At 50.9% G+C, this 19,397-nt stretch overlaps 1 protein-coding gene across 1 annotated transcript in view; it reads right to left on the reverse strand.

The window, feature by feature from the left end:
• Positions 1–19,397, reverse strand: part of TRAPPC9 (trafficking protein particle complex subunit 9) — a 645,843-nt gene that overhangs the window by 423,851 nt on the left and 202,595 nt on the right. Inside the window, exon 17 of the mRNA XM_069731953.1 lies at positions 13,666–13,793. Within this exon, the coding sequence (XP_069588054.1) occupies positions 13,666–13,793 (128 nt within the window). The remainder of the gene's footprint in view (positions 1–13,665; positions 13,794–19,397) is intronic.

Here is a 19,397-nt window from a genome sequence, read left to right on the forward strand (position 1 = left end):
ATGTATCCTCCTATAGGATCAGCGCACTCCTCTCCTGAAACACTCTGTGCTGCTGGAGGAATCTGCACCTTCCACAATGTACCCTCCTATAGGATCAGCACACTCCTCTCCTGAAACACTCTGTGCTGCTGGGGGAATCTGTACCTTCCACAATGTATCCTCCTATAGGATCAGCGCACTCCTCTCCTGAAACACTCTGTGCTGCTGGAGGAATCTGCACCTTCCACAATTTATCCTCCTATAGGATCAGCACACTCCTCTCCTGAAACACTCTGTGCTGCTGGAGGAATCTGCACCTTCCACAATGTACCCTCCTATAGGATCAGCACACTCCTCTCCTGAAACACTCTGTGCTGCTGGAGGAATCTGCACCTTCCACAATGTACCCTCCTATAGGATCAGCGCACTCCTCTCCTGAAACACTCTGTGCTGCTGGAGGAATCTGCACCTTCCACAATGTACCCTCCTATAGGATCAGCGCACTCCTCTCCTGAAACACTCTGTGCTGCTGGAGGAATCTGCACCTTCCACAATGTACCCTCCTATAGGATCAGCACACTCCTCTCCTGAAACACTCTGTGCTGCTGGAGGAATCTGCACCTTCCACAATGTCCCCTCCTATAGGATCAGCACACTCCTCTCCTGAAACACTCTGTGCTGCTGGAGGAATCTGCACCTTCCACAATGTCCCCTCCTATAGGATCAGCGCACTCCTCTCCTGAAACACTCTGTGCTGCTGAAGGAATCTGCACCTTCCACAATGTATCCTCCTATAGGATCAGCACACTCCTCTCCTGAAACACTCTGTGCTGCTGGTGGAATCTGCACCTTCCACAATGTACCCTCCTATAGGATCAGCACACTCCTCTCCTGAAACACTCTGTGCTGCTGGAGGAATCTGCACCTTCCACAATGTGCCCTCCTATAGGATCAGCACACTCCTCTCCTGAAACACTCTGTGCTGCTGAAGGAATCTGCACCTTCCACAATGTATCCTCCTATAGGATCAGCACACTCCTCTCCTGAAACACTCTGTGCTGCTGGTGGAATCTGCACCTTCCACAATGTACCCTCCTATAGGATCAGCACACTCCTCTCCTGAAACACTCTGTGCTGCTGGAGGAATCTGCACCTTCCACAATGTGCCCTCCTATAGGATCAGCACACTCCCCTCCTGAAACACTCTGTGCTGCTGGTGGAATCTGCACCTTCCACAATGTATCCTCCTATAGGATCAGCACACTCCTCTCCTGAAACACTCTGTGCTGCTGGAGGAATCTGCACCTTCCACAATGTATCCTCCTATAGGATCAGCACACTCCTCTCCTGAAACACTCTGTGCTGCTGGTGGAATCTGCACCTTCCACAATGTATCCTCCTATAGGATCAGCACACTCCTCTCCTGAAACACTCTGTGCTGCTGGTGGAATCTGCACCTTCCACAATGTATCCTCCTATAGGATCAGCACACTCCTCTCCTGAAACACTCTGTGCTGCTGGTGGAATCTGCACCTTCCACAATGTATCCTCCTATAGGATCAGCACACTCCTCTCCTGAAACACTCTGTGCTGCTGGAGGAATCTGCACCTTCCACAATGTGCCCTCCTATAGGATCAGCACACTCCTCTCCTGAAACACTCTGTGCTGCTGAAGGAATCTGCACCTTCCACAATGTATCCTCCTATAGGATCAGCACACTCCTCTCCTGAAACACTCTGTGCTGCTGGTGGAATCTGCACCTTCCACAATGTACCCTCCTATAGGATCAGCACACTCCTCTCCTGAAACACTCTGTGCTGCTGGTGGAATCTGCACCTTCCACAATGTGCCCTCCTATAGGATCAGCACACTCCTCTCCTGAAACACTCTGTGCTGCTGGGGGAATCTGTACCTTCCACAATGTACCCTCCTATAGGATCAGCACACTCCTCTCCTGAAACACTCTGTGCTGCTGGTGGAATCTGCACCTTCCACAATGTATCCTCCTATAGGATCAGCGCACTTCTCTCCTGAAACACTCTGTGCTGCTGGAGGAATCTGCACCTTCCACAATGTATCCTCCTATAGGATCAGCACACTCCTCTCCTGAAACACTCTGCGCTGCTAGAGGAATCTGCACCTTCCACAATGTACCCTTCTATAGGATCAGCACACTCCTCTCCTGAAACACTCTGTGCTGCTGGAGGAATCTGCACCTTCCACAATGTATCCTCCTATAGGATCAGCACACTCCTCTCCTGAAACACTCTGTGCTGCTGGTGGAATCTGCACCTTCCACAATGTACCCTTCTATAGGATCAGCACACTCCTCTCCTGAAACACTCTGTGCTGCTGGTGGAATCTGCACCTTCCACAATGTACCCTCCTATAGGATCAGCACACTCCTCTCCTGAAACACTCTGTGCTGCTGGTGGAATCTGCACCTTCCACAATGTGCCCTCCTATAGGATCAGCACACTCCTCTCCTGAAACACTCTGTGCTGCTGGAGGAATCTGCACCTTCCACAATGTACCCTCCTATAGGATCAGCACACTCCTCTCCTGAAACACTCTGTGCTGCTGGAGGAATCTGCACCTTCCACAATGTACCCTCCTATAGGATCAGCACACTCCTCTCCTGAAACACTCTGTGCTGCTGGAGGAATCTGCACCTTCCACAATGTGCCCTCCTATAGGATCAGCGCACTCCTCTCCTGAAACACTCTGTGCTGCTGGAGGAATCTGCACCTTCCACAATGTACCCTCCTATAGGATCAGCACACTCCTCTCCTGAAACACTCTGTGCTGCTGGTGGAATCTGCACCTTCCACAATGTGCCCTCCTATAGGATCAGCACAATCCTCTCCTGAAACACTCTGTGCTGCTGGAGGAATCTGCACCTTCCACAATGTATCCTCCTATAGGATCAGCACACTCCTCTCCTGAAACACTCTGTGCTGCTGGTGGAATCTGCACCTTCCACAATGTGCCCTCCCTATAAGATCAGCACACTCCTCTCCTGAAACACTCTGTGCTGCTGGTGGAATCTGCACCTTCCACAATGTATCCTCCTATAGGATCAGCACACTCCTCCCCTGAAACACTCTGTGCTGCTGGTGGAATCTGTACCTTCCACAATGTACTCTCCTATAGGATCAGCACACTCCTCTCCTGAAACACTCTGTGCTGCTGGAGGAATCTGCACCATCCACAATGTGCCCTCCTATAGGATCAGCACACTCCTCCCCTGAAACACTCTGTGCTGCTGGTGGAATCTGTACCTTCCACAATGTACTCTCCTATAGGATCAGCACACTCCTCTCCTGAAACACTCTGTGCTGCTGGGGGAATCTGCACCATCCACAATGTGCCCTCCTATAGGATCAGCATACTCCTCTCCTGAAACACTCTGTGCTGCTGGAGGAATCTGCACCTTCCACAATGTATCCTCCTATAGGATCAGCACACTCCTCCCCTGAAACACTCTGTGCTGCTGGTGGAATCTGTACCTTCCACAATGTACTCTCCTATAGGATCAGCACACTCCTCTCCTGAAACACTCTGTGCTGCTGGGGGAATCTGCACCATCCACAATGTACCCTCCTATAGGATCAGCACACTCCTCTCCTGAAACACTCTGTGCTGCTGGAGGAATCTGCACCTTCCACAATGTATCCTCCTATAGGATCAGCACACTCCTCTCCTGAAACACTCTGTGCTGCTGGTGGAATCTGTACCTTCCACAATGTACTCTCCTATAGGATCAGCACACTCCTCTCCTGAAACACTCTGTGCTGCTGGAGGAATCTGCACCTTCCACAATGTGCCCTCCTATAGGATCAGCACACTCCTCTCCTGAAACACTCTGTGCTGCTGGTGGAATCTGCACCTTCCACAATGTATCCTCCTATAGGATCAGCGCACTCCTCTCCTGAAACACTCTGTGCTGCTGGGGGAATCTGCAACTTCCACAATGTCCCCTCCTATAGGATCAGCACACTCCTCTCCTGAAACACTCTGTGCTGCTGGTGGAATCTGCACCTTCCACAATGTACCCTCCTATAGGATCAGCGCACTCCTCTCCTGAAACACTCTGTGCTGCTGGTGGAATCTGCACCTTCCACAATGTACCCTCCTATAGGATCAGCACACTCCTCTCCTGAAACACTCTGTGCTGCTGGTGGAATCTGCACCTTCCACAATGTGCCCTCCTATAGGATCAGCACACTCCTCTCCTGAAACACTCTGTGCTGCTGGAGGAATCTGCACCTTCCACAATGTACCCTCCTATAGGATCAGCACACTCCTCTCCTGAAACACTCTGTGCTGCTGGTGGAATCTGTACCTTCCACAATGTGCCCTCCTATAGGATCAGCACACTCCTCTCCTGAAACACTCTGTGCTGCTGGAGGAATCTGCACCTTCCACAATGTGCCCTCCTATAGGATCAGCACAATCCTCTCCTGAAACACTCTGTGCTGCTGGAGGAATCTGCACCTTCCACAATGTGCCTCCCTATAGGATCAGCACACACCTCTCCTGAAACACTCTGTGCTGCTGGAGGAATCTGCACCTTCCACAATGTATCCTCCTATAGGATCAGCACACTCCTCTCCTGAAACACTCTGTGCTGCTGGTGGAATCTGCACCTTCCACAATGTGCCCTCCTATAGGATCAGCACACTCCTCTCCTGAAACACTCTGTGCTGCTGGAGGAATCTGCACCTTCCACAATGTATCCTCCTATAGGATCAGCACACTCCTCTCCTGAAACACTCTGCGCTGCTGGTGGAATCTGCACCTTCCACAATGTATCCTCCTATAGGATCAGCACACTCCTCTCCTGAAACACTCTGTGCTGCTGGTGGAATCTGCACCTTCCACAATGTATCCTCCTATAGGATCAGCACACTCCTCTCCTGAAACACTCTGTGCTGCTGGAGGAATCTGCACCTTCCACAATGTGCCCTCCTATAGGATCAGCACACTCCTCTCCTGAAACACTCTGTGCTGCTGGTGGAATCTGCACCTTCCACAATGTACCCTCCTATAGGATCAGCACACTCCTCTCCTGAAACACTCTGTGCTGCTGGAGGAATCTGCACCTTCCACAATGTATCCTCCTATAGGATCAGCACACTCCTCTCCTGAAACACTCTGTGCTGCTGGTGGAATCTGCACCTTCCACAATGTGCCCTCCTATAGGATCAGCGCACTCCTCTCCTGAAACACTCTGTGCTGCTGGAGGAATCTGCACCTTCCACAATGTACCCTCCTATAGGATCAGCACACTCCTCTCCTGAAACACTCTGTGCTGCTGGAGGAATCTGCACCTTCCACAATGTACCCTCCTATAGGATCAGCACACTCCTCTCCTGAAACACTCTGTGCTGCTGGAGGAATCTGCACCTTCCACAATGTATCCTCCTATAGGATCAGCACACTCCTCTCCTGAAACACTCTGTGCTGCTGGTGGAATCTGCACCTTCCACAATGTGCCCTCCTATAGGATCAGCGCACTCCTCTCCTGAAACACTCTGTGCTGCTGGAGGAATCTGCACCTTCCACAATGTGCCCTCCTATAGGATCAGCACACTCCTCTCCTGAAACACTCTGTGCTGCTGGTGGAATTTGCACCTTCCACAATGTCCCCTCCTATAGGATCAGCACACTCCTCTCCTGAAACACTCTGTGCTGCTGGTGGAATCTGTACCTTCCACAATGTGCCCTCCTATAGGATCAGCACACTCCTCTCCTGAAACACTCTGTGCTGCTGGAGGAATCTGCACCTTCCACAATGTATCCTCCTATAGGATCAGCACACTCCTCTCCTGAAACACTCTGTGCTGCTGGTGGAATCTGCACCATCCACAATATATCCTCCTATAGGATCAGCACACTCCTCTCCTGAAACACTCTGTGCTGCTGGAGGAATCTGCACCTTCCACAATGTACCCCCCTATAGGATCAGCACACTCCTCTCCTGAAACACTCTGTGCTGCTGGAGGAATCTGCACCTTCCACAATGTGCCCTCCTATAGGATCAGCACACTCCTCTCCTGAAACACTCTGTGCTGCTGGTGGAATTTGCACCTTCCACAATGTCCCCTCCTATAGGATCAGCACACTCCTCTCCTGAAACACTCTGTGCTGCTGGTGGAATCTGTACCTTCCACAATGTGCCCTCCTATAGGATCAGCACACTCCTCTCCTGAAACACTCTGTGCTGCTGGAGGAATCTGCACCTTCCACAATGTATCCTCCTATAGGATCAGCACACTCCTCTCCTGAAACACTCTGTGCTGCTGGAGGAATCTGCACCTTCCACAATGTGCCCTCCTATAGGATCAGCACACTCCTCTCCTGAAACACTCTGTGCTGCTGGTGGAATTTGCACCTTCCACAATGTCCCCTCCTATAGGATCAGCACACTCCTCTCCTGAAACACTCTGTGCTGCTGGTGGAATCTGTACCTTCCACAATGTGCCCTCCTATAGGATCAGCACACTCCTCTCCTGAAACACTCTGTGCTGCTGGAGGAATCTGCACCTTCCACAATGTATCCTCCTATAGGATCAGCACACTCCTCTCCTGAAACACTCTGTGCTGCTGGTGGAATCTGCACCATCCACAATATATCCTCCTATAGGATCAGCACACTCCTCTCCTGAAACACTCTGTGCTGCTGGAGGAATCTGCACCTTCCACAATGTACCCCCCTATAGGATCAGCACACTCCTCTCCTGAAACACTCTGTGCTGCTGGAGGAATCTGCACCTTCCACAATGTATCCTCCTATAGGATCAGCACACTCCTCTCCTGAAACACTCTGTGCTGCTGGTGGAATCTGCACCATCCACAATATATCCTCCTATAGGATCAGCACACTCCTCTCCTGAAACACTCTGTGCTGCTGGAGGAATCTGCACCTTCCACAATGTACCCCCCTATAGGATCAGCATACTCCTCTCCTGAAACACTCTGTGCTGCTGGAGGAATCTGCACCTTCCACAATGTGCCCTCCTATAGGATCAGCACACTCCTCTCCTGAAACACTCTGTGCTGCTGGTGGAATCTGCACCATCCACAATATATCCTCCTATAGGATCAGCACACTCCTCTCCTGAAACACTCTGTGCTGCTGGAGGAATCTGCACCTTCCACAATGTACCCCCCTATAGGATCAGCATACTCCTCTCCTGAAACACTCTGTGCTGCTGGTGGAATCTGCACCTTCCACAATGTACCCTCCTATAGGATCAGCGCACTCCTCTCCTGAAACACTCTGTGCTGCTGGAGGAATCTGCACCATCCACAATGTATCCTCCTATAGGATCAGCACACTCCTCTCCTGAAACACTCTGTGCTGCTGGAGGAATCTGCACCTTCCACAATGTGCCCTCCTATAGGATCAGCACACTCCTCTCCTGAAACACTCTGTGCTGCTGGTGGAATCTGCACCTTCCACAATGTACCCTCCTATAGGATCAGCACACTCCTCTCCTGAAACACTCTGTGCTGCTGGAGGAATCTGTACCTTCCACAATGTATCCTCCTATAGGATCAGCACACTCCTCTCCTGAAACACTCTGTGCTGCTGGAGGAATCTGCACCTTCTACAATGTACCCTCCTATAGGATCAGCACACTCCTCTCCTGAAACACTCTGTGCTGCTGGAGGAATCTGCACCTTCTACAATGTGCCCTCCTATAGGATCAGCACACTCCTCTCCTGAAACACTCTGTGCTGCTGGAGGAATCTGCACCTTCTACAATGTACCCTCCTATAGGATCAGCACACTCCTCTCCTGAAACACTCTGTGCTGCTGGAGGAATCTGCACCTTCTACAATGTACCCTCCTATAGGATCAGCACACTCCTCTCCTGAAACACTCTGTGCTGCTGGTGGAATCTGCACCTTCCACAATGTATCCTCCTATAGGATCAGCACACTCCTCTCCTGAAACACTCTGTGCTGCTGGAGGAATCTGCACCTTCTACAATGTACCCTCCTATAGGATCAGCACACTCCTCTCCTGAAACACTCTGTGCTGCTGGTGGAATCTGCACCTTCCACAATGTATCCTCCTATAGGATCAGCACACTCCTCTCCTGAAACACTCTGTGCTGCTGGGGGAATCTGCACCTTCCACAATGTGCCCTCCTATAGGATCAGCACACTCCTCTCCTGAAACACTCTGTGCTGCTGGGGGAATCTGCACCTTCCACAATGTGCCCTCCTATAGGATCAGCACACTCCTCTCCTGAAACACTCTGTGCTGCTGGTGGAATCTGCACCTTCCACAATGTACCCCCCTATAGGATCAGCACACTCCTCTCCTGAAACACTCTGTGCTGCTGGAGGAATCTGCACCTTCCACAATGTATCCTCCTATAGGATCAGCACACTCCTCTCCTGAAACACTCTGTGCTGCTGGTGGAATCTGCACCTTCCACAATGTATCCTCCTATAGGATCAGCACACTCCTCTCCTGAAACACTCTGTGCTGCTGGAGGAATCTGCACCTTCTACAATGTACCCTCCTATAGGATCAGCACACTCCTCTCCTGAAACACTCTGTGCTGCTGGAGGAATCTGCACCTTCCACAATGTCCCCTCCTATAGGATCAGCACACTCCTCTCCTGAAACACTCTGTGCTGCTGGAGGAATCTGCACCTTCCACAATGTACCCTCCTATAGGATCAGCACACTCCTCTCCTGAAACACTCTGTGCTGCTGGAGGAATCTGCACCTTCTACACTGTACCCCCCTATAGGATCAGCACACTCCTCTCCTGAAACACTCTGTGCTGCTGATGGAATCTGCACCTTCCACAATGTATCCTCCTATAGGATCAGCACACTCCTCTCCTGAAACACTCTGTGCTGCTGGAGGAATCTGCACCTTCCACAATGTGCCCTCCTATAGGATCAGCACACTCCTCTCCTGAAACACTCTGTGCTGCTGGTGGAATCTGCACCTTTTTACAATGTATCCTCCTATAGGATCAGCCCACTCCTCTCCTGAAACACTCTGTGCTGCTGGAGGAATCTGCACCTTCCACAATGTATCCTCCTATAGGATCAGCCCACTCCTCTCCTGAAACACTCTGTGCTGCTGGAGGAATCTGCACCTTCCACAATGTGCCCTCCTATAGGATCAGCACACTCCTCTCCTGAAACACTCTGTGCTGCTGGAGGAATCTGCACCTTCCACAATGTATCCTCCTATAGGATCAGCACACTCCTCTCCTGAAACACTCTGTGCTGCTGGAGGAATCTGCACCTTCCACAATGTATCCTCCTATAGGATCAGCACACTCCTCTCCTGAAACACTCTGTGCTGCTGGAGGAATCTGCACCTTCCACAATGTATCCTTCTATAGGATCAGCGCACTCCTCTCCTGAAACACTCTGTGCTGCTGAAGGAATCTGCACCTTCTACACTGTACCCTCCTATAGGATCAGCACACTCCTCTCCTGAAACACTCTGTGCTGCTGGAGGAATCTGCACCATCCACAATGTACCCTCCTATAGGATCAGCACACTCCTCTCCTGAAACACTCTGTGCTGCTGGAGGAATCTGCACCTTCCACAATGTACCCTCCTATAGGATCAGCACACTCCTCTCCTGAAACACTCTGTGCTGCTGGAGGAATCTGCACCTTCCACAATGTGCCCTCCTATAGGATCAGCACACTCCTCTCCTGAAACACTCTGTGCTGCTGGTGGAATTTCCACCTTCCACAATGTGCCCTCCTATAGGATCAGCACACTCCTCTCCTGAAACACTCTGTGCTGCTGGAGGAATCTGCACCTTCCACAATGTACCCCCCTATAGGATCAGCACACTCCTCTCCTGAAACACTCTGTGCTGCTGGTGGAATCTGCACCTTCCACAATGTATCCTCCTATAGGATCAGCACACTCCTCTCCTGAAACACTCTGTGCTGCTGGAGGAATCTGCACCTTCCACAATGTATCCTTCTATAGGATCAGCACACTCCTCTCCTGAAACACTCTGTGCTGCTGGGGGAATCTGCACCTTCCACAATATATACTCCTATAGGATCAGCACACTCCTCTCCTGAAACACTCTGTGCTGCTGGTGGAATCTGCACCTTCCACAATGTACCCTCCTATAGGATCAGCACACTCCCCTCCTGAAACACTCTGTGCTGCTGGGGGAATCTGTACCTTCCACAATGTACCCCCCTATAGGATCAGCACACTCCTCTCCTGAAACACTCTGTGCTGCTGGAGGAATCTGCACCTTCCACAATGTGCCCTCCTATAGGATCAGCACACTCCTCTCCTGAAACACTCTGTGCTGCTGGAGGAATCTGCACCTTCCACAATGTATCCTCCTATAGGATCAGCACACTCCTCCCCTGAAACACTCTGTGCTGCTGGTGGAATCTGCACCTTCCACAATGTGCCCTCCTATAGGATCAGCATACTCCTCTCCTGAAACACTCTGTGCTGCTGGAGGAATCTGCACCTTCCACAATGTACCCTCCTATAGGATCAGCACACTCCTCTCCTGAAACACTCTGTGCTGCTGGAGGAATCTGCACCTTCTACACTGTACCCTCCTATAGGATCAGCACACTCCTCTCCTGAAACACTCTGTGCTGCTGGAGGAATCTGCACCATCCACAATATACCCTCCTATAGGATCAGCACACTCCTCTCCTGAAACACTCTGTGCTGCTGGAGGAATCTGCACCTTCCACAATGTATCCTCCTATAGGATCAGCACACTCCTCTCCTGAAACACTCTGTGCTGCTGGTGGAATTTCCACCTTCCACAATGTACCCTCCTATAGGATCAGCACACTCCTCTCCTGAAACACTCTGTGCTGCTGGGGGAATCTGCACCTTCCACAATGTACCCCCCTATAGGATCAGCACACTCCTCTCCTGAAACACTCTGTGCTGCTGGGGGAATCTGCACCTTCCACAATGTATCCTCCTATAGGATCAGCACACTCCTCTCCTGAAACACTCTGTGCTGCTGGTGGAATCTGCACCTTCCACAATGTACCCTCCTATAGGATCAGCGCACTCCTCTCCTGAAACACTCTGTGCTGCTGGAGGAATCTGCACCTTCCACAATGTGCCCTCTTATAGGATCAGCACACTCCTCTCCTGAAACACTCTGCGCTGCTGGTGGAATCTGCACCTTCCACAATGTATCCTCCTATAGAATCAGCACACTCCTCTCCTGAAACACTCTGTGCTGCTGGAGGAATCTGCACCTTCCACAATGTGCCCTCCTATAGGATCAGCACACTCCTCTCCTGAAACACTCTGTGCTGCTGGTGGAATCTGCACCTTCCACAATGTGCCCTCCTATAGGATCAGCACACTCCTCTCCTGAAACACTCTGTGCTGCTGGAGGAATCTGCACCTTCCACAATGTGCCCTCCTATAGGATCAGCACACTCCTCTCCTGAAACACTCTGTGCTGCTGGAGGAATCTGTACCTTCCACAATGTGCCCTCCTATAGGATCAGCACACTCCTCTCCTGAAACACTCTGTGCTGCTGGTGGAATCTGCACCTTCCACAATGTGCCCTCCTATAGGATCAGCACACTCCTCTCCTGAAACACTCTGTGCTGCTGGAGGAATCTGCACCTTCCACAATGTGCCCTCCTATAGGATCAGCACACTCCTCTCCTGAAACACTCTGTGCTGCTGGTGGAATCTGCACCTTCCACAATGTCCCCTCCTATAGGATCAGCACACTCCTCTCCTGAAACACTCTGCGCTGCTAGAGGAATCTGCACCTTCCACAATGTGCCCTCCTATAGGATCAGCCCACTCCTCTCCTGAAACACTCTGTGCTGCTTGAGGAATCTGCACCTTCCACAATGTACCCTCCTATAGGATCAGCACACTCCTCTCCTGAAACACTCTGTGCTGCTGGAGGAATCTGCACCTTCCACAATGTACCCTCCTATAGGATCAGCACACTCCTCTCCTGAAACACTCTGTGCTGCTGGAGGAATCTGCACCTTCCACAATGTATCCTCCTATAGGATCAGCACACTCCTCTCCTGAAACACTCTGCGCTGCTAGAGGAATCTGCACCTTCCACAATGTGCCCTCCTATAGGATCAGCCCACTCCTCTCCTGAAACACTCTGTGCTGCTTGAGGAATCTGCACCTTCCACAATGTACCCTCCTATAGGATCAGCACACTCCTCTCCTGAAACACTCTGTGCTGCTGGAGGAATCTGCACCTTCCACAATGTACCCTCCTATAGGATCAGCACACTCCTCTCCTGAAACACTCTGTGCTGCTGGTGGAATCTGCACCTTCCACAATGTACCCTCCTATAGGATCAGCACACTCCTCTCCTGAAACACTCTGCGCTGCTAGAGGAATCTGCACCTTCTACACTGTACCCTCCTATAGGATCAGCACACTCCTCTCCTGAAACACTCTGTGCTGCTGGAGGAATCTGCACCTTCCACAATGTGCCCTCCTATAGGATCAGCGCACTCCTCTCCTGAAACACTCTGTGCTGCTGGTGGAATCTGCACCTTCCACAATGTACCCTCCTATAGGATCAGCACACTCCTCTCCTGAAATACTCTGTGCTGCTGGTGGAATCTGCACCTTCTACACTGTACCCTCCTATAGGATCAGCACACTCCTCTCCTGAAACACTCTGTGCTGCTTGAGGAATCTGTACCTTCCACAATGTGCCCTCCTATAGGATCAGCACACTCCTCTCCTGAAACACTCTGTGCTGCTGGTGGAATCTGCACCATCCACAATGTACCCTCCTATAGGATCAGCACACTCCTCTCCTGAAACACTCTGTGCTGCTGGTGGAATCTGCACCTTCCACAATGTGCCCTCCTATAGGATCAGCACACTCCTCTCCTGAAACACTCTGTGCTGCTGGAGGAATCTGCACCTTCCACAATGTACCCTCCTATAGGATCAGCACACTCCTCTCCTGAAACACTCTGTGCTGCTGATGGAGGAGCAGCAGGCAGGAGGAGGAGCAGCAGACACGGGGAGCAGACACGGGGAGCAGCAGGCAGGAAGAGCAGCAGCACCACACAGGAGGAGCAGCAGGAGGAAGAGGCAGCAGGAGCAGCAGGCAGGAGTAGCAGCAGGCAGGAGTAGCAGCAGGCAGGAGGAGCAGCAGGCAGGAAGAGCAGCAGCAGACAGGAGGAGCAGCAGGAGGAGGCAGGAGGAGCAGCAGGAGGAGGCAGGAGGAGCAGCAGGAGGAGGTAGGAGGAGCAGCAGGCAGGAGGCAGGAAGAGCAGCAGCAGACAGGAGGAGCAGCAGGAGGAGGCAGGAGGAGGAGGTAGGAGGAGCAGCAGGCAACAGGAGCAGGAGGAGCAGCAGCAGGCAGTAGGAGCAGCAGTAGGGGCAGCAAGCAGTAGACAGGAAGAACAGCAGCAGGCAGGAGGAGCAGCAGGAGGAGCAGCAGGAGGAGGAGGCAGGAGGAGCAGCAGGAGGAGGAGGCAGGAGGAGCAGCAGGAGGAGGAGGCAGGAGGAGCAGCAGGAGGAGGAGGCAGGAGGAGCAGCAGCAGGCAGGAGGAGCAGCAGCAGGCAGGAGGAGCAGCCATGAATGGGCAGGAGGAGCATCAGGCAGACGTCCCCTTGCTTGGATTCAGGGTCCTGGACATTTTGTGATTTTTCCTAACACCACTGACCTTGATGTGGGTGAAGTCGCTGCTCCGCTTGCTGTCCAGGGGTAGGATGGGTTTGTTGCTTTCCATTCTGGGTTTGACAATGTGTCGGAAGGGACTGGACACCGGCAGGCCGCTGACACTGATGCCGTCTGGAAAATACCGTGAAGAAAAGGTTACCATCAGCAGAGGAATATCCTGTTCTTTTCTTTGTAGAGGGCGCTGTTCACAGGAGCGGTTCCTAAGCCGACACATGAAAACCACATCTCCAGCTCCATTTACTGCAGACCACAGTAGACACGACCGCGGGCAATGGAGGCGCTGAGGTTGGCAGTAAAGAGCCCATACGTGCAACAGCAGAGTGTCTTACATCCTGACATGTCCGCGCAATCCACGGGCGCCCCTTCTATAGTGCAGGCGTGAAAATGTGCAGCGGATTGTGCTCTGCCGCCTGCTGCTACCCCAGTGCTCCCCAACTCCGGTCCTCAAGAGCCACCAACAGGTCATGTTTTCCGGATTTCCCTAGTATTGCCCAGGCGATTGAATGCTTGCCTGTCCAGGTGATGCAATTATCACCTGTGCAATACTAAGGAAATCCTGAAAACATGACCTGTTGGTGGCTCTTGAGGACCGGAGATGGGGAACACAGTGCTACCCCAACACAACTCAAATGTTCAGACGCTGACCTGTGGGGGGCGCTGTATGTCTTGGCACAAAGCTGCTCATATTATCATAATAATAATAATCTTTATTTATATAGCGCCAACATATTCCGCAGCGCTTTACAGTTTAACAGCTTCAAACACAACAGCCATAGGTAACAACGTTAACAATACAATAATTAAAGCAACACAAGCCGCCCCTGCTCGTGAGAGCTTACAATCTACAATGAGGTGGGAGATACAAAGCACAGGTGTGTATTTACAATGATGTATTTACAATGATGTATTTACAATATATATATCCAAAAAAGGGGGGGGGAGTACCAACCAAATATAAAACGAAGATTATTTTATTGATAACAATTAAAATACATACAATGCAGGGAAAAAATGGGGACAAGGCAGAGTAACCCCAAAGCAATCCGTATACAGGTTAAATAACCAAGTATATGTACAAAAAGGAGACAATAAATAAATGCTCATGCATCAGCAGGCTCAGGATTGGTAGTAATTATAAACACAATGAGGTAGTATGTGTGTATATGTATATGTGTGCAAGTGTTTATATAGCTCCATCATATTGTCTCCTTTTTGTACATATACTTGGTTATTTAACCTGTATACGGATTGCTTTGGGGTTACTCTGCCTTGTCCCCATTTTTTCCCTGCATTGTATGTATTTTAATTGTTATCAATAAAATAATCTTCGTTTTATATTTGGTTGGTACTCCCCCCTTTTTTGGATATACAATATTTTTCTGGTGGTACCCCACATGTATTTATTGGTCTATGTTTTTGGGTATATTGATGATGGTCCAGCCATCTTCAGGGGGTGGGGGATAGATGGAGATGGTGAATGGGCTACACACACACACAAACATGAAATGACTTTGATTAGTGAATGTGATAGGCCGCTCTGAACAAACGTGTTTTGAGTGAGCGCCCAAAACTATGCAAATTATGGATGGTCCTAATATCTTGGGGTAGAGCACTCCAGAGGATTGGCGCAGCACAGGACAAGTCTTGGATTCAGGAGTGGGAGGTACGGATTAGTTGCAGAGGTTAGTCGAAAGTCATTTGCAGAGCGCAGCGGACGGCTAGGCCGATAGACAGAAATGAGGGAGAAGATGTAAGGCTATGTTCACATTAGCGTTGCGTCGGGCGCAGCCGCGGCGACGCATGCGTCATGCGCCCCTATATTTAACATGGGGGGCGCATGGACATGCGTTGCACTTGCGTTTCGTCACTGTGGCGCATGCGTCAGGGTGCAGAGGACGCTGCATGATGCAGTTTTTTCTGCGCCAAAAACCATGCAAAAGTGGACGCATGCGTCACAAAACGCTGCGTTGTGCATGCGTTTACATTTGCGTTGTGTCGCCGACGCTGCACCGCACAACGCAAATGTGAACGTAGCCTAAGGGGGTGCCGCACTGTGGAGAGCTTTGTGGGTGAGAACAAGTACTTTGAATTGTATCCTGTAATAAATGGGCAGCCAGTGTAACGACTTGCGAAGAGCGGACGCGTCTGAGTAACGATTAGCCAGATGGACGACCCTGGCTGCCGCATTAAGGATAGACTGGAGAGGGGAAAGTCGCGTGAGAGGGAGGCCAATTAATAGAGCATTACAGTAGTCCAGGCGGGAATAGATCAGGGCGACAGTGAGGGTTTTTGTTGTTTCTATGGTGAGAAAAGGGCGGATTCTAGAGATGTTCTTTAGGTGTAAGCGACACGAGTGGGCAAGAGATTGTATATGGGAGGTGAAGGTGGTGTTATTATGGTGCCACCCACGGAGAGGGAAATGTCAGATTTAGGGAGGTTAGTAGATGGTGGGAGCAGAAGAAGTTCAGTTTTGGAGAGGTTGAGTTTCAGATAGAGAGCGGACATGATGTCGGAGACTGCGGACAGACAGTCAGTGGCATTCTGTAGTACAGCGGGGGTAAGGTCAGGGGATGACGTGTATAGTTGTGTGTCAGCAGCATAAAGATGGTACTGAAAGCCAAATCTGCTGATGGTCTGTCCAATTGGGGCCGTGTAGAGGGAGAAGAGAAGGGGCCAAGGACTGAGTCCTGAGGTACCCCGACAGTGAGAGGAAGAGGAGATGAAGTGGAGCCAGAGAACAGAACACTGAAGGAGCGGTCAGAAAGATAGGAGGAGAACCAGGAGAGAGCAGTGTCCTTAATGCCAAGTGACTGGAGCCTAGAGAGAAGGAGAGGGTGGTCAACAGTGTCGAAAGCTGCAGAGAGGTCGAGGAGAATGAGCAGAGAGTGGTCACCGTTACATTTTGCTGTCAGGAGGTCGTTGGTCATCTTGATGAGTGCAGATTCTGTCGAATGTAGGGGGCGGAAACTGGACTGTGAAGGGTCTAGGAGGGAGTCAATGGAGAGGTAACGGGTAAGGCGGCAGTAGACTAGACGCTACAAGAGTTTAGAGATGAAGGGGAGATTGGAGACTGGTCTGTAGTTGTTTGTGCAGGATGGGTCGAGGGTGGGATTCTTTAGTAACTGAGTAATGATAGAGTGTTTTAAGGAGGAGGGGAAAATGCCAGAGGAGAGGGAGAGATTAAAGATTGTAGTTAGGTGAGTAGTGACAACTGGAGAGAGAGACTGGAGGAGATGTGAGGGAATGGGGTCGGTGGTGCATGTAGTCGGACGAGAAGAGGAGAGGAGCCTGGAGACGACTTGTTCTGTGATGGGATCAAATGCGGAGAGTGAGCCAGGGGAGATGCAGGGAGGGATGGGAGTCACTGAACTTGGTGATTGGGAGCGGATTTCCTGACGGATATTGTCTATTTTCTCTATAAAGCGGGAGGCCAGGTCATCAGCACAATCTTCCTTATCTTCCTGGTTCCTATACCTGTGTTCAGCCTGGTCATTCTGGGGCCTATACCTTTCTTCAGCCTGCTCATCCTGGCACCTATGCCTCTGTTCAGCCTGGTGGTTACACGTCTGTTCAGCCTGTTCTCCTGGTGCACATATCACTGCTCAGCCTGGGTTCTGGTGCCTATACCACTGTTCAGCCTGTTCATCCTGGTGCATGTACCACTGTTCAGCCTGTTCTCCTGGTGCACATACCACTGCTCAGCCTGGTCATTCTGGCACCTATGCCTCTTTTCAGCCTGATCAACCTGGTGGTTACACGTCTGTTCAGCCTGTTCTCCTGGTGCACATACCACTTCTCAGCCTGGTCATTCTGGGGCCTATACCTCTCTTCAGCCTGCTCATCCTGGCACCTATGCCTCTGTTCAGCCTGGTGGTTACACGTCTGTTCAGCCTGTTCTCCTGGTGCACATATCACTGCTCAGCCTGGTCATCCTGGTGCCTATACCACTGTTCAGCCTGTTCATCCTGGTGCATGTACCACTGTTCAGCCTGTTCTCCTGGTGCACATACCACTGCTCAGCCTGGTCATTCTGGGGCCTATACCTCTGTTCAGCCTGCTCATCCTGGTGCCTATACCTCCATTCAGCCTGCTCATCCTGGCACCTATGCCTCTGTTCAGCCTGATCAACCTGGTGGTTACACGTCTGTTCAGCCTGTTCTCCTGGTGCACATACCACTTCTCAGCCTGATCAACCTGGTGCCTATACCTCCATTCAGACTCCTCATCCTGGTGCCTATACCTCTGTTCAGCCTGATCAACCTGCTTCCTATGCCTCTGTTCAACCTGATCCTCCTGGTGCCTATGCCTCTGTTCAGCCTGATCATCCTGGTGGTTATACGTCTTTTCAGCCTTATTATTTGGGTGCCTACACTTCTGCTCAGCCTGATACTCCTAGTGCCTATAGGACGAGCTGGATGAACAGAGGTATAGGGACCAGGATGATCAGGTTGAACAGAGGTATAGGAACCAGGCGGATAAGGCTGAATAGAAGTATAGGCACCACAATGAGCGGGCTGAAAAGAGGTATAGGCACTAGGAGGACCAGGCTGAACAAAGGTATATGCACCAGGATATTCAGGCTGAAGGGAGACATAGGCACTAGAATGAGCAGGATGAACGCAGGTATAGGGAGTAGGACAAGGATGATCAGGCTGAGCAGAGGTATAGGCACCAGGAGAGCAGGCTGAATGGAAGTATAGTCACCAGGATGATCAGGCAGAGTAGAGGTATAGTCACCAGGATGATCAGGCTGAACAGAGGTATAGGCACCAGGATGAACAGGCTGAACCAAAATATAGGCACCAGGTGATCAAGCTAAACAGAGACATAGACACCACGAGGATCAGGCTTAATTGAAGTATAGGCGCCATTTTGAGCAGGCTGAAAAGAGGTATAGGCACCAGGAGGACCAGGCTGGACAAAAGTATAACCACCAGGATGATACTTTTGTCCAGCTTAGTAACCCAGAAGTAACAGCAGTTATCAGGGAGTGAACAAGAACAACGGCGAGTAGACTGCTAGGGCAGAGGTCCCCAACTCCAGTCCTCAAGGCCCACCAACAGGTCATGTTTTCAGGATTTCCTTAGTCTTGCCCAGGTAATAATTGCATCACCTGTGCAATGCAAAGGAAATCCTGAAAACATGACCTGTTGGTGGGCCTTGAGGACTGGAGTTGGGGACCTCTGTGCTAGGGGGTTAAATACAATGTGGAATAAACAGGGTGTGGAATAAATAGGGCGTGATACAGAGAGGGCGTGAAAAGAAGGATGTAGCATAAATATTGCCTGGTATAAATAGGGTGTGGTATAAACAAGGTGTGGAATAATAGAAGGATGTGGTATAAATAGGGTGTGAAAAGAAGGGTGTGGCACAAACAGGGCATGTTATAAGCACCAGGATGATACTTTTGTCCAGCCTGGTCCCCCTGGTGCCTATACCTCTTTTCAGCCTGCTCATAATGGCGCCTATACTTCAATTAAGCCTGATCCTCCTGGTGTCTATGTCTCTGTTCAGCCTGTTCATCCTGGTGACTATACCTCTACTCTGCCTGATCATCCTGGTGACTATACTTCCATTCAGCCTGCTCTCCTGGTGCCTATACCTCTACTCAGCCTGATCATCCTTGTCCTACTCCCTATACCTGCGTTCATCCTGCTCATTCTAGTGCATATATCTCCCTTCAGCCTGAATATCCTGGTGTCTATACTTTTGCTC

Source organism: Ranitomeya imitator, chromosome 6 (genome assembly GCF_032444005.1).
Source record: "Ranitomeya imitator isolate aRanImi1 chromosome 6, aRanImi1.pri, whole genome shotgun sequence".
Classification (NCBI taxonomy): domain Eukaryota; kingdom Metazoa; phylum Chordata; class Amphibia; order Anura; family Dendrobatidae; genus Ranitomeya; species Ranitomeya imitator.